We start from the raw sequence: 16572 nt of genomic DNA, 5'->3' as shown, positions 1-16572 counted from the left end.
AAAATTGGTTTTATTCCCGCTCGCTTGCATAAAAGTAACAGTAGCATGACGTCAAACGGTAGGCAAAAAATCCTTTACAAAATTGTTCCTCGATAATTCCGGTATCCGGTGTGATATAGTACAACGCTGAAGTAAATTCAATAACAAATTGCGCCTTTTCGGTTCTATAAAAAGCGTTATAAATGTGACCTTGCTTCCCTGAACATTGTGTTGCGTAAAAATATACTGATTTTTGAGTATTTTTTTTGGTATTTGGGTCAATACACACGTCGCGTCGCGGGTAGTTGGGTGCGTCAATCCTCGGTCGTTCTGCCTGGTTCTGCTGCTCAGCTGTCACGGGCGGTGAGCAAGTAGAAGCAGAAGAAGCAAGAAGTGCCAGCGAACAACCGTTGACACTCTGGCCGCTTCGCCTTCTGGCCACGGGGGTAGACAGGCCGTGACGGACATCGCAGTTGTGCATTTGCAAATTAGTTCATAATGTGACAGGCCCATACTTCTTGCTGGATCACATCATGTGGTCGGTTATTCTGTATACACAGAAGTCAATAAGTGTACGCTTATTACTAAAGTAGATGACAGAACCAACGATTATGTCAAATTTAATTAAATAATATTGTTGAGATCTTGTAGATACATTCGAATCAGTTTTGTGGTACCTAACATCATACTTTATAATGCTTCGCTAATTTTTGTGAAATACAAATTGAGAAAATAACTTTGAACTCTTTTGCCTATAATGACCTTAAATGATATTTTATAACCATCGATCAATAAAATACCTAATCAAACGTCAAGTTAATATTTTAAAACAAATATAAAGATTGTTGGCGTGTTTCGTGATCCAAATATTTGCCTAATCGAGACTTAAATGTGTTTACGGAATTCAAATGAGACGGAGTGCTTGGCTATTGGGCTAAATAGAACATTTGTTTTCATTCATATTAGTATGCACGGGGAGAAATCGATTTTTGCCCTCAGGATAAATTAACTGACCTTCAATTTACGAATGTTCTATCGATTTGCCTTGATAATACAAAGGATTTTCGTTGTAATGCAAAAATCTTCGGATTTTCTTGAACACGTGTTCCGATATTATGATAATATATTCGTAATTTACTAAAAGTTTATCAGGTCACTTGTTAATTCATTCGTAAGGCCATGCAATCCAGTTTTTATCGGAATTATCAATAATTTGAACAGATTCTTAACTTAGCAATAGTTATTTTCTCCGTTTGGAAGGCACTACTAGTGTTATTCTTTGTTCTATGTTTTAGAAAAAATACCGGTATGAGTGGATGTTGCATACCTTTTGTGTAACGACAGAATTGTGTGGGATAACATATCAGAAATAGGGCAGGAAAGAAAAGCATTTATGATTATTGCATTTTTTCAATTTCCAGCTGACCTGACCGCATAAATCGATACCTCAACTTAAAGTTGCCGCAATTATTGCGATATTGGCAACTATTCTCTCGTGACCGTTTAAAACAATCGTTTCAGATTAACATCGCGTAAAAACATTATTATTATCATTTATCTTTCTGCTCCATGGGCCATATCGCGTAACAATGGTAACCGACCAGATATCGATAGCCATCCCGGCTATTGTTTCAGCAAGACTTATTAAAGTGATCACTTCGCAATATGTTTCCCCTGCGAGATGTTACTGAGAGGGTGTCCTATTACATTTGCTGCTTCATCTATCATCTGTACCACAAATCTATCATTTGTACAACAAGAATAGCTACACGCAGGGGGGTGTTGAATAAGAATGATAGGCAATGTACGAGTATTATTATTATTGCCTATGTAACTATAGCTTGTTGGTTTATTTCTGGTGGCCGCAGGCTCCACGGCTGACTACCAGTTATTACTGATCTGATCACGCAGAAGCTGTTACAACACGTTTGCCATGTTTATCTTTTTACTTTCCTTTGATGTCTTTTCTTTTCCATTTTTTGTATTAGTCGGCATCCGATGAAATCTGCTGCAGGTACTTTCACCTGGTTTGTTTGGTAATGATTCCTATTCAAGCCAAGTTATACAGAATGATCTGCCTGAATCTGATTACACATGCCTATTCGTGTTTGTCATTCTGGCTGCCTAAGCACCGTTCCCAAAGAAGTAACTCGCGAGATGTGTAAATAAAGTTTAGTGAAGTTGTTAATGGTTCGCCCTCGTGAAGGTATCTGCAATGCAGATACAGTAAAGAACTCCAAAACTAACGGAGAGTTAAAGAATCGCGAAAAGTCACGTAAACTTCGACCCCCAGTCGAACAAGAACAACACTGACATTTCGCAGAAAATACCGCTGTTACATTTTTTGTTGTTTGTTTTTGGGGTGTTATGCCGTGTTGCGCTAACTCCTTCTTTAGCCGACGTTTCGGACAGCGTTGCAGTGTCCATCATCAGGGCAGATCCGGCAGATCCGGTAGATCCGAAGATGTTCGGATCTACCGGATCTGCCCTGATGATGGACACTGCAACGCTGTCCGAAACGTCGGCTAAAGGAGTTAGCGCAACACGGCATAACACCCCAAAAACAAACAACAAAAATGCTTTTGGCCGTGAGAATCTAAAAACTTACCTGACTACCGCTGTTACAGTTTTAAAAAAAATATATATTCTATCAATTGCTAGCGGTCCGTGTGCAACTCCGGAATTCAGATTTTTTGTTATGATTTCGCGTATTGGTGGAGTGTTTTTTTTTATCTATATCTCTATTTATGCAAAGAATAGCGTCTGTGGTGGGCGGCTTAGGTTTGTTGTTTTTTTATACAAATCTTCTGTTTATTTCGAGATAAATTAAATTTTGCACACTTTGATGTTCAAAACCACGCCTACCCTTTTTCCCAACCCTTAAAGCAGAATGTTGATACTTTTTGATGAAATTTTGCACACTTTACAAATTAGAGAAAAATTACTGTTTACATCTAATTTCGTAAAGTTGCTGCTAGTTTTAAATAAATGTATAAACACGTCGGTGTTAGTGGAAAGAGATAAGTGCATTCATAGTCCACTGTGAAAACGTTCATTTAGTAAGCTTTATTTTGTCGTTAGAACTTTTCATCTCCCCGGGCATCTGAATGCAATGCAGTGTCTTCTATAAAAGACGTGATACAAATCATAAAACACGCAATGTAAAGACATACAGGAAATTATTTTTCGAGTGTGAGTAAGCACCGATTTCATTTAAGCAATTAAATAAACTGATTGAAATTAGTACGCTAATCAGTAGATAGTGCATAAAGCCTCCATAGTTTCGAGGCTCTTGATTGAAATGTTTTCTTTTCCTAGATTTTTTATTTAAATTATATAACTTGCTTCCGTCTTCGTTTGGAGGACTTTACGCCATACTTGAAAATAATTTTATCCGGCAAATTGGCGTTAATTCAATCAAAAAGGTCTCTGTATTGGACCAGAACCAAACTAAAACGAAATAGCCAAGAGTAATTAGTTTACTCGTTTAGTTTATTTCCATGAATAATTAGACGCCTCAGTGGCTAACTGGAAGCATTGTAAATCTTCTGTTATAACATATTTTAATTCAGTTACGGGGGAAATAATGTAATCACAAATGCCTTACTTTTGCTGTTGACGTAGGTGAATAATTGTACATTGTGCCTTCTTGTAACAGGCTGTTCGAAAATTAATGGTATTACAATGTAACATGCACGGAGAAAAATGAGTATTAGTGATTTATTAAAATCCTGTTAAAAACGGGATTGCAGGCCGTTTCCTAATAAACTTTTAGTACATTCATAATATATCGGAACACTTGTTCATGCACCTGCGTTTGTCCCGACAATATACAATGTCGAAATGCGAAAATTAAACGGTACACGGAGAAAAATGCGAACGGTTTTTTTTAATGAAAATACTGTGAAAAATTTGACTGCGGACTAATTTCCTAATGAAATAAAATGTAGTTATTTAGAATATATCTAAACACGTGTTAGCGCAGGTGGCCTTGTCCTATTAAATATAATGGACGAGATGCGAAAATATTATTATTTTTATGAACAAGTGTTCCGACATCGCGATAAAACATTCGCATTTTACTGAAAGCTTTTTAGGAAATCTATCAATTCATTATTTAAAGGCCTGCAATCCCGTTTTTAACAGAAACTATAGTTTGACCAGATTTTTAATAAATTAACAATATTTTATATCAGTAAGTTTTCTCCGTGTACGAATGCGACGTCTGTTTGAGGTTGAATCATAATTTTATGTTTTTTTATTATTTTTTTTCTTTAACGCCCAGAGGGCTTTTACATGGTTGGTAGTATAATTTTAATTTGACAGATACTTTAAAACATAAAACATAAGAATAAAATTACATTTGATAAAAGCTATGCAACAAGTCATACAAATACAAGAAACAAAAACAGAAAATTACAGCTATTTGAAGGTTTACATGATGTGTTTAGGAGTATTGTTGAAATAAATGTTTTAAATGATCCACAAAACTTGCCAAGTTGGTATTGAATATGTCATTTCATATGTTGTTGAAAATCTATTTTATTTAAAGAGTTGATAAGGAAAACCAAAATAGTTTTTCGATATCTCCAAAAGTGACGAAGTTATGAGCTTTAAAAGTGGTCAAAATTTACACAATTATGTCTCGTGACGTCACGCAGTAGAATTCATAATTCGTACGGCATTGATGCAGTACTACCTCGTATGTATATCGATGTTGAATGGGAATTGAAAGATTTCATAACAATTTATCAGTAAAGTACGAATATTTTATGAGGAAGTCGGAACACGTATTCTTAAAAAAATTATAATATTTTCGCATCCCGTGAACAAGTTTTCAGATATATTCTGAATTAAGAAATTGGCCTGCAGTGACATTTTTCACAGTATTTTGACTTAAAAAAATCGTACTCATTTTTCTCCGTGTACCGTTATAATGAGGGATTTTTTTGCCTAGAATCGATTATACGTTTGTTCTGTAGGCTTCTAAATTTGATTACGATGTCAAAACTTATCGTTTTAACATTCTTTATAATTATGGTATTTCAATCAAATTTGCTAGAATAAATTTTGTTTGCGCTATTTTTTTTTATCCATCCCAGTACTTAGTTTTCCTAGGCGTCTTACATCCTTCACGAAGGCGTGTGATTTGTTCTCCCGTTTCCGCTAGAGCTGCCATTGCCTCTGCCCACTGCGAGCTTCCGGACACCCTGTGGACGTCTTCGTGAAAATTATCGTTCTGCTAAATAGTTTAGCATAATATAATGCCTAAAACTTCCATCATGACTCGTGGGCGTAATGCAATAATAAATTAATAAATGTAATATACACTTAGATAATTTCGTATTATGATTTATTATGAATTCAGCTTATTTGTTGTATTTATTACAAAACAAGCGTTATATTAGAATAATAATGCATTATTATTTCTTATAAAATAATTTGATAGCCATTTTAATGTTTTTTTTCCTTTTCAAAATTAATTATTTTGAAAGTTTCAACGCACATTAAGATATTTCTTATTCAGATAGCGTGCCAGAGCGAGCGTTTCGATTAAATCGTTAAAATTAAAACGATGCTAAAATTATGTTTCCGCTTTGGTCGTTTTACCGTTTTAGTGTTTGGATTAATTCGTAAATTTGTCAAATAATTTTTGTTATTTGTTTTTGGGGTGTTATGCCGTGTTGATGTGTTATTTAAATAAATAAATTAAATAACACATCTGCCCTGATGATGGACACGGCAATGCTGTCCGAAAGGTTGGCTAAAGAAGGAGTTAGCGCAACACGGCATAACACCCCATAAACAAATAACAAATACTTTTGGCCGTGAAAATCTTAAATCATATTTTTCAAATAATGTTCGCATCGATGTTTTGATACCAATCCTGATGTATGGCAGTGAGCAGAAAAGAATTCGTAAATAATAATAATTTGGATGATTTTTATAGCGCTGTTTTTGTGCAAAATCACCTAAAGGGAGCTGTACAAGTATATTATACATTTCTACTATGTTATTACTAACTATATATGGAGATAATATACAGTACAATACTTACCTGGTAGGTCACTTGAGATTAACACTTAATTAATATTAACTAATTGTTTATTATCGAAATTTAGATACAGGACTTAGGACATAATTGAATTTAACTGGACTTTCTCTCAGGAATGGTATTAACTGAAAGAAATAGAAGTGTGATCCCTGAGGCGTATGTGTGTTAAAGTTAAAAACCATTTAATATGATAGGTTAACGAATGAGGATATCCAATAATAATTCAAGCATAGTGAATTTGTTAAGAAAGCATCGCTTTGATGGGTTGAAAACATTCAGCGTATCGACGGAGACAGAAGTATGATGAACAAGTGGATAAAATAAGGAGTCGGAGACGTTCCAGGAAGATCTGACACAGTAGGAGTATACATAAATCAAATGCTCGAGGCGGTTCATGTCGAGAGCCAATCAATAATACTAGAGTTTAATGTTATATGTTTCAGAGCAGACACGTGTGGCATTCTATCCTCTTTGTCTACATAAAATTCCGTTTTTTTTAGCTAGCTACTAGTATTACTACACGGTGAAAAATGAGTAATGCTGATTTATTGAAAATATCTTCAAATTATTAGTCATCCTGTTAAAAACGGTACTGTCATCCGCTTCCTGATAAAGTGTTGGTAAATTCGTAATAATGTCTGAAAACATGTTCATCCACCTGCGTTTGTCTTAGTAATTGATCACGACGAAATGCAAAAATGTTAGGACTTCTATGCACACGTGTTCGGACATCGTGACATTGGTATTTTACTTAGATTTTATCAGGATACCTATCAATTCATACGTTGATGGCTTAAAACCTCGTTTTTAACAGGTAAACTAATAACTTGATGATCTTTTTAAGAAATAAGCATTTTTTTATCAGAAAGTTTCTCCGTGTAATGTTATTATTGTATGAAAAATAGTATAACGTACGAACTTCCATTTTATTTAGAATAATGAGTAATGAATGTGTTATCAACGAAAAAATCTTTCATATCATTTATGTGTTGTTGATTAATTGGCTTCCAATGTCGAAAATATTGCCTTGGTTGATGGTTAATGTCAATGGAGCCAATGCCATTGCCATTTACAATTTACATAACGCTCTTGACTCTCTTTACCCGCCGTATAAAGCCGCGTTACAGCTTTATGTTTTTTTCCTTCGTTTGCTTTCACTTGCTGACAGTTCAAAACAGAATGGTAGACGCCTTACTATATGTTTCAGCCAAGGCATGGCGAATATGTCTACATGTATGCAGTATAAACTAGACAATCATAGAAGGTCAAGCGTAGATGATGTGCAAGAGGCGCCATTCGCTTGTCACGATTTGAACGTGTGATGCTTAATCATTTCAGACCACCTCGACACTTATGTAGACAAGAACATACTTATATTCTCTATACTATATGTTCTCTTTTAACCCTCCCGCATCAAAGGGGGAAATGCACACCCCCCAAACAAAAGTCTTGTGCGATATCTAAGTTGTGGTTTTCTATAATTTAGGTTAGAAAAATTCGTCATTAATCCATCTGAATTTTTTTTAATATCTCATTACATTTTTTTAATGATATTAAATACCTAATATTAATACAAATTTGACGAAATTGCTCTCCCTTTCTCCCACGGATCCTCCTTTTTAATTACACACCGCAAAAAAGCCGGGAGCGCGGACATAAATAAGTGCATTTTACTTGAAATGGCTACAATAATTATGTATTTAAGTTACGCTGAATTTTGCACTATCTCTTTTACCGTTTTGCATTACTCAATGATTGCCTGCTGGGCGAAGTCCTATTAAAACGGCAGGTATACGAAAATAATAACTGCTATCTGAATTTTACTGGAAAGGGCAAAACAAATATTAAGAGACACGATCGCCCCGCGATCGATGGGGGACCGTAGTTACCCCCTTTCGGATGATAACGTGAGTTTTATTTTCAGGCATGTAAAATTCAAAATCGCTAGCCAAAACTCCACCCTTCTGATAATAGTAATTATTAGTGATAATAATTCCACAATGGAGACTGTCACCAAAAAATACGGCAAACTACTAAAAAAGATACAATTTTTCTGAATATTATCTGTTTTTTAAATTTCATTTCAGTCTCCCCGTAGACATGATTACTGTGTAAACAGCCCCGACATGAGCGCAATTCAATTATGGAATTGTAACGTTGTGTTTTTTTAACCCTGTACGCTCCTTGAAATTAGATTTGGGTTTCCCTGTAGACTAGTGATACTCGTGCTCGTACCTTTTTTTATTACCTAACGAATCTATGTAAAACTCGACTAGAATCAATGGGGTATTTTCACAAACTATGAATACCGTTAAAAATGTGTGGAAATATTAAAGTTTGTTATTCTGATTATGTTTATCTCACTAAAAACTTGTAATTTTCATTCATAGTTGATATTTTCAAAAATGATCTGAAACCGCATATTCCTAAACGTTTCCAACTGGCTTCAACATTATTATGACACAGACACCGCCAAATGTCTGGTAAGATAGCTGCCATCAACGTCGCCGAATTCACGCATAAAAACTAACGTATCGTTTTGGCGGCAAATGGAAAATGACTCATTTTAAATCGTTATAGAAAATTTATTCGTCAACATAAAAATACCATCCTTATCAAATTTTTTTTCGGGCATTACAAAAATCTGAAAAGACATTATTGAACTGATTCACCGATTAAAGAGATTCGTCCATGAATCAAGTTAAGCTGTGTGTAATTTTGTGTGTTGTTGAAGTCAATATGAACCGATTAATTATGAACGATTTATGGCTGCGCGTGTGAATGTGAATTGTTAATATTGAAGTATCGATCTGTACATTTGTATATAGTGGTGTTATATTATAATTTACTCTAAAATACGCCGTAATATACATATTTTATTATTCGATACAAGTCCTGAAATTTTCACTTAACAACACCAGAAATAATAAATGATACCATCACAAACCCGTGAAAAATCACGGAATATAAGTTTTTAAATCTGGTTAGTGAATAACGCTTTCTTGAAAATGGAACAGCGTAGACCCCTGAAAAATCTAACTTTACTTGTCAAGAGTAATCATAAAAATTTTAAACGAAAAAGATACACTTTTCAAATATAGAATGAAAATAATTTTCTTGTAAAAAATATTATATTGTATGTAGGTAGGTAATTTATCGCTTGCCTGAACTTATGACACATCAGTTCTATTTTTGAAAATGACAATTGAAATAATTTTATGTTAAAATATTATATTATATGTAGGTGCTTCTTTATCCCTTGTTTGAATTCTTAAACAAACCGTTGAAATTTTAAAGCAAATACGAATTCTAGAGTTCATTGAACCACAGTTAAGCTAGACACACACAACCCAAATGAGTATTTTTAATGACATTCAAGTTTATTTTGAATAGCTTTACATGTTAATACAATTCGAAATCAATAATACTCATTTTTAGGTACATAACAGTTAGATGACACATTTCACATGGGTAAAATAATTAAAGTTACTAAAAAGAGCATTTTGCATGTGCAAATATGCAAATCAATAAGTATAATCTGGTATCTGGTGATGTGTAATGTAAATCTGTACGTGTACACATCATAATCGAGCTTCATTTCCATCCGCGTGCGGGAATCTGGTCCCACAGTGACTGCCTTGTCTGCCGTGCTGACTGCTTGGAGGTATAGATATACAGGGTGTATCGGCAAGTACCCGACAAACTTTAACCATCTATTCCTCAGCACATTTGGAGTAAAAAATGTTATGGGCGCTTTGCTGTCCAGTAACATTTTTTTCCATTAAAAACAAAAAATAAATAAAAAATCCACACTCCGTCACTGTCATTTGCATTGTGTCTCGCGTTCAACAGCTGTTATTAGCACGTGTGTCAAAAAGTGTCCTCGCTCTTTCATACACACTTAATAATAATAGTTAAAAATGAGACGAATGGTGCCGTGCCATTTCGTTGTGATTGTAAAAGCGCGCCAACGTAGGTACGTACGTACATTATTCAACGAAACTCGAACAAAATATTGCCAGATGGTTTTCAAACTTTTACAAAGGATAAAACATTGGTGACATGTGGTGAAAATATGAATAATAAATTTTTTATTTAAAAAAATGTTTCTGGACAGCAAAGTGCCCATAACATTTGTACTCCAAATGTGCTAAGGAATAGCTGGTTAAAGTTTGTCGGGTACGTGCCGATACACCCTGTATAACTCAATGGATGAATGCTGGTTGACTTTTACTTCGCTCCGAGCTTCATCAACTTCAGTGTGCAACTCGCTAATTTTTCGTTTTCTTTTCTTCTCCAGGTGGCGAAGTCGGCTGGGGCCGGCGCATGCGCGCTCCGTCATGACGCTACACTGGTGGATGCACTGGTTCTGGATCACCGCCATCACAGTTTCTGGTAGGTCCAACATCATATTACACGACTGCTAACACGGTTGAATTTGGCAGCCACCTCTCGTCTGGAGCCTCGAAATATTTGATTACCCAAGATTTTAATTGACAGATTATCCTTTCTTCGCAAACGGATTGCAAGCTTAAGAGCACACGCTTCGGATGGGGATGATGCCTTGTTCAATCTTTATTTAAATGGAAGTTCCTGCGATGAACTAGTGGCATTGATCCCAGCACTTGAGCACAGTCTTGAAACACCCCAAACGCGCGCACAAGATTTGTACACGGTTGACAAATATCACATGAGAACGAATCGTTTCTATGACGTTCTGTGTTTCCTCCCTCTAAACTGAAGGAACCTTCCCCCAGAAAGACCCTCCACACGCATCTCCAAAAATGATACAGAGATGATGTCTAGAGTTAATGTGAAAAATCTTATTATTTACCTATCATCTGATCAAAATATGTATAATTTCGTCCCCAGCCAAAAGGTTGATTTTCGACAATAGCAACAAATTTCAACAAATGATGTGCGTTGGTATCTTAAAAAGTAGATTTGCAATCCACTTTTTGTGTTAGAAAGGGTTTAAAAAGGTTTCGAGTTTTTTTTTCATAAGGGTGTGCGGTTCCTCCCCGTGACTGTACCCTATTAATGTTTTCCTGGGAATGGTTACTCCTTGCAGCTAAAAGGGATGGTGTGTTGCTTCCCATTAATTCAGGCCATTGTGATATTGTTTCGTCAACTCTGCCATATCGGAGAATCTTTAAAGCCTTAATTTTCCGGGTAACTATCTAAGGCAGCGTCGTCTTATATTGTATTATCTTCCTGCATGTAGAACTAATCTGCCAATAATCAAATACAGGGTTATAGCATTCAAGAATTGAAAAAGTATCTGAAAATGAATATAGTTTTAATTACATCTATTTGAATTTTTTTGTTCGGGAATGAATGCAAAACTTTGAAGCGCAAATCAACGCGCTTCCAGACATCCGATCGAGCTGAAACTCAAAAGATATACTGATTGTCGATGTCAGTGCAATTTAAACCAAGTGCTATCTGGTGAAATCACGTACAGACACGCGGACATATACGCATTTTTCTAAAATCGGAGGACATTGCAGCAGTTAATATACTAAATGAAATCGTCAAGGTTGTTAGCCCGGATGACTCCAGTAGAGGAAGAAAGTACAATCCTTGGTTAAACAAAGAAAGTTAAAAAAAATATGTATAATAGTAAAAAAACTTTTTTAAGGGTTGATTTTAATTCTCTTCGATTTAATGTTCATAATTTCTTGTGAGCCTTTTTTACTTTCGTTCTATTGTTATTTCTTATGCGCATTAAATACATATACCTGTATTTTTAAGAATGTAAAATCAAAAAGGTTTTCACGAATCCGCAGGACTGAATTCGAAACTCCATTTGAAAGAAGAAATAAAAGCACTTAGCCGATTTTTACTCAAATGTTCATGCATGACCTCCCGATAAAGGGATAACCGGGTTTTGAGGAAAATAGATTACGCGACAAATTTGCTCGATAGCAGATTCTGTTTGAAATATCTGACAGGTTTAGGGTCTCTCCGTAGAATCTCGGCATTAATATGAAAAAAATGAACGTTGGCATTTCTGTCATCGGATAACACCAAATATGCCATTTATCTCGCTCCTATTCCTTTTTGGATGTCGATAAAATCCTTAATACGTTTCCAAACCGCTCACTACACCTGCATATGGCAGCTCGAGGTCGCAAGTCGCCACAATGGCCACCGTCCAGCCTCCAGTCTGGCCAAATCGGACGAACTTTTAAACGCGGCCCTAACCTTGAATGTAGATTACTGCGCAAATCCACCATTGCATGTTACCTACTCCGAAAGTAGTGAATGACTTGACAATAATATTGTGACACGGATTTTTTAAAACGGTAACTTTTTCAATGCTTTTTTGTATCCACGGTAAAATACTACAGTTGAAAAATAAGATTCAATTGTTCATTTTGTAAATAACAAGTAATTAATTTGTATTTTATTGAAACGTTTTCCATGAAAATTTAAATTAACTTACTGTATTCCAGGAATTGACAATCTCCGTAAAATCTTATTTCAGCCTTATTCAAAGGTAGGCCTTTGTTTCGTTTATTGACTCACGTAATTCCCTACCTTCTTATTAGATAACAATTATAGAGATCTCGAGTTCCTTCTGTAAGCTCTCCGTTTGACACGTTTTACGTGCAGTATTTATTGTTATAAATTCAACCAGGAATCTATTTTTGGCATTCTAAAGAAGCAAGATATGTTGAGAAACATAAAATCCTTAGTTTCATAAATTCTTCTAATTTGGAATATTATAATAAATCAATGATTAATGCCCTTTTCACTTTTGGATTAAAAAAGCTCCCGGCGACTTTTACTAGTTATTATATATTTTTAACGAGGCATTTCCATAGTAAACTTGGCGTTTTTTACTTAGTTTATAAAATAAATTTTCTCTGTCGAGCCCGTCACCCAAAGCGAATTCTCGCGCTTTTTGTAATTATGTCTGACGTTAACATTTCCAGTATGGGGATATTTTCAATCAGACAGAAGGGTTGAAAACTTAAAATAATAAAATTTGGTACATGTGTCCTATGAATATAACCCGTTAATAAGAAGCCCAACAAAATTCAGGTCTAAACTAAAAACTTACCACCCACAACCTTAAATTAAATATACCTTCGTGAGAGTAGCATTACGTTATTAACTTTTTGACCGGTCAGTGGTTGAGTGGGCATAGCGTTTGGGTCTCACCCGAGCGTCGCGTGTTCGATTCCTCGGCTGGCTAAGTCCTCCATCACAACACAAGCAACATTTTCGGCTTTCTGTGGTGGTAGTAGGGGAGACCTGTACAAAACCGTATACCGGGGTAAAACCGTATTTCTCTATAAAAGCTTTATTTCTTTAAATATTCCCGCCACGACTTCCGCCCATGTTAAGCCCCCAAATCAACGCAAGTCAGCAGAAACTTGTTAAAACAAGCCTACCCGCTGGAGAGATAAAACGCTTATTAAGTTTTTCGGTGATCTGATCTAATTTTACAGTTATTGAAATAATTAATAGTGAAGTTTATATCATTTGCAGGTGAGTGACATATCACATACTATAATTATGTATATTTTAAATTTGATTAAGTAAAACATTTGGGTGATTTTCGTTAAAAGTTTAACATTTGTGAAAGAATGTGTGAATAGAAATTTCTCGGGCACAACCGTACGGGGTAAAACCGGCCAGTATACGATTTTGACCAGGAGTATTTTCGTTGAAGCATTTTTTTATGTGTTTACAGACGTTATCATCATGCCTCGTAATTACCAAAGAAAAACTACAAGTCAAGACTAGAATACGCAAAAAATTAGAGTGTCGTCCCAGGAACTATGGGTTACCTAAAAGTATCAGAAATCTACGGAGTGTCGAAATCACTCGTTGGTCACGTTCTTACCATGGAACGTCGCCTATTTGGGATAACTTACAAAGATCTTCGAAGCTTAGCATTCGAGTTGGCGGAATCCAACAAAATAGTGCATAATTTCAACAAAATTGAGAAACTGTATATGGTATACGGTTTTACCCACCCCCCGGGGCAAAACCGGAAAAATTGGAGGTTTTGTTTTTTTTTTTTAAATACATTTACGAATAAGATTTTCGTAAATTTTTCTATTGTGTTTTGTTCCTTATTAAATTTATTAATAAAAATAATTACTATCAACCTTATCTTATTTTTAATTACTGAACTACAGAGCTTCTGCCTTAGCTATACGGTTTTGGACAGGTCTCCCCTAGGAGATTTTCAAACATTGTTGGGTTATTCGTAACCCGGGAATGTTTGTCTTTCTTATAAAAAAAAAAAAAAAAAAAAATGTATATATATATATATATTTTTTTTTTTTTAAAATTTATTATTTAATAAATGTTTACGTGTTACATTTTTGACATTTTTTAACTACCATACTAGGCTAATGCCCGTGTTGTGGTAGTTATACATGAAATAATAATAAAAATAACATAAAAGAACTAAAAAATACTATTTTATAGAAACATAAGTATGCAAGTATGAATCATACATGAAATAAATATATTGCCTACAATATATCCTAATCACACGTTTCTTATTGGATTTACATTATTCGAAGCCTTACTCCTCAATATGTCTCATACCGAGGGACGAATCACATTTAGGAAGATATTTTTTACAACAACACCAAACAGGAGGCCCTGAGGAACATAACTTCCCTCAGGGAAAAAAGGAGAAGAAGTTCTAGTAAGAAAAGTTATGTGGGGTGGATGGGAATCTAGGGATTAGTGTGTCCAGGAGTGACGGACGTATGAATATATCACTCCCGCTGCGGCGCAAGGCGATGGGTCGAGAGACCAGTTCCAGAGGTCAAAGGGTCGCCCCAAACCAGCCTCTCCAGATCTGGCATGCCACGCGGCTGGTCGAGCAGCGCATCCTGAACACACCTCACCCGACGAACCCGGGCACCACTGCTAAATCACCAAACGTAGCGAGCCACTTGGGGTGACCTATGGCAGAGGTGTTGGTTATCCAATAAATGGTTCCGGGGCGGCGGTACCCAAACCCGCCTCCCAAATTGATAATTCTAATCAAATCCTTGTACTGTTGTACCGCCCAATATAAGATTTGCTTTTCCTCTCCTAAACACGCTCATTAAAGAACATAAATATATGTTATTAAAATAAATACGAGAATTGATAATAGTATTTTCAATTAAATGTTTTCCAATTAGGTATATCAAATTATTATAAGCAATAATTAGTCGCCTGAAATATCAATACAAATTGAAATTATCTCCCGAGTAAAAATAAATGCCGCCGACGGGAATAGATTTCCCGTCGGCATTTATTTTTACTAGGGAGATATTTTCAATTTGTATTGATATTTCAGGCGATTAATTATTGCTTATAATAATTTGTTATCCTTTGTGTAATGCATAAAAAACCTTATCTTATAAACATTAGTTTATCATTCAATCAATAATCCAATTATATCCTCTGCGTGCGAATTGTATCTAAACATTTCTAATAAACACTAAACAGTGTTAATCGCAAGTGACCTCCCAGGTAAGTAAGGTCCTGTATGTTATATGCCTGTACAGAATGGAAATAAATATTATTATATGTTCATTGTAAAGTCTAATGCAGCATCACCTTTATTGGTCAAATGCATTGTACATATAGTTTTGTATTAGTGATCGACGTACCAGTGGATGCAATGTTAGCCACAAGTTGATGATAGTTTGTCTAGTCTATAGTTAGTAATAAGATGGAGCATTGTATAAATATATGATAAATTTGTACATCGCCCTTGAGGTGGTTACAAACCATTCAAATATTATTATTTATTTATTTAACGCCCAGAGGGCTTTTACATATAGGTGGTACAATTTTAATGACTGTTTTGAAACATAAGAAAGAAATAATAAAAATAAAATTACATAAAAAAATAATATATGCAAGAAACAAAATTAATAATAACAATAACATAAATTAAAAAATACAGCGATTTGACTGGTTTACAAAAATATAACTTCCATTTAGGAATAGTGTTATAAAATAAGTCTTTTATGTAATCCACAAAATTCGCCAATTTAATATTAAATATATCGACATCACCTAAGTATTGGTTTCCCATAGTGTGAAACCATTGTATTGGGGAGTTCGTATATATTTTTGATAACGAACGTCGTGAACTGTATACTCGGGTCTGTAGCCAACTTCCGCCTCTGTAGTTTTTAGTAGCCACTTGCAAAATCCCGTGTTGCCAGGGTGGAAGATTTCATCGCGCTAAACAGCCCCTTGTTCTGATTGAGGCTTAATTTACCTAAAGCGAACTCGCATAGCTATTCAAGCTGTTGGCATAACGGATACGGAAGTCATTCAGGAACTCTACTGGCGCGCGCGTTCCGCGGTCTTGGTGCGAAAACACTTTGTTTATTTATAATATAGCCAATTATTCTCGGCGGGATCAATTATAATCGTTCTGTTCAATAACCTCAATGTTAAGTGTGGTTCCAGGAACCGATTGTTATTATTTTGTAATAGATATAAAACCATTACTTAATTTATTAGAATACTGCTTTAAATAAATGTTAATTAAAAAA

At 35.1% G+C, this 16572-nt stretch overlaps 1 protein-coding gene across 1 annotated transcript in view; it reads left to right on the top strand.

The window, feature by feature from the left end:
* The window catches only part of LOC149425353 (uncharacterized), a 149311-nt gene that overhangs the window by 87846 nt on the left and 44893 nt on the right, over nt 1–16572 (top strand). Inside the window, exon 2 of the mRNA XM_089650567.1 lies at nt 10335–10429. Within this exon, the coding sequence (XP_089506693.1) occupies nt 10375–10429 (55 nt within the window). The 5' untranslated portion in view covers nt 10335–10374. The remainder of the gene's footprint in view (nt 1–10334; nt 10430–16572) is intronic.

The sequence above is a fragment of the Hesperophylax consimilis genome, chromosome 3 (genome assembly GCF_061612785.1).
Source record: "Hesperophylax consimilis isolate HC1 chromosome 3, BYU_Hcon_1.0, whole genome shotgun sequence".
Taxonomy (NCBI): Eukaryota; Metazoa; Arthropoda; class Insecta; order Trichoptera; family Limnephilidae; genus Hesperophylax; species Hesperophylax consimilis.
This window is presented reverse-complemented; position numbering and strand designations above follow the sequence as displayed.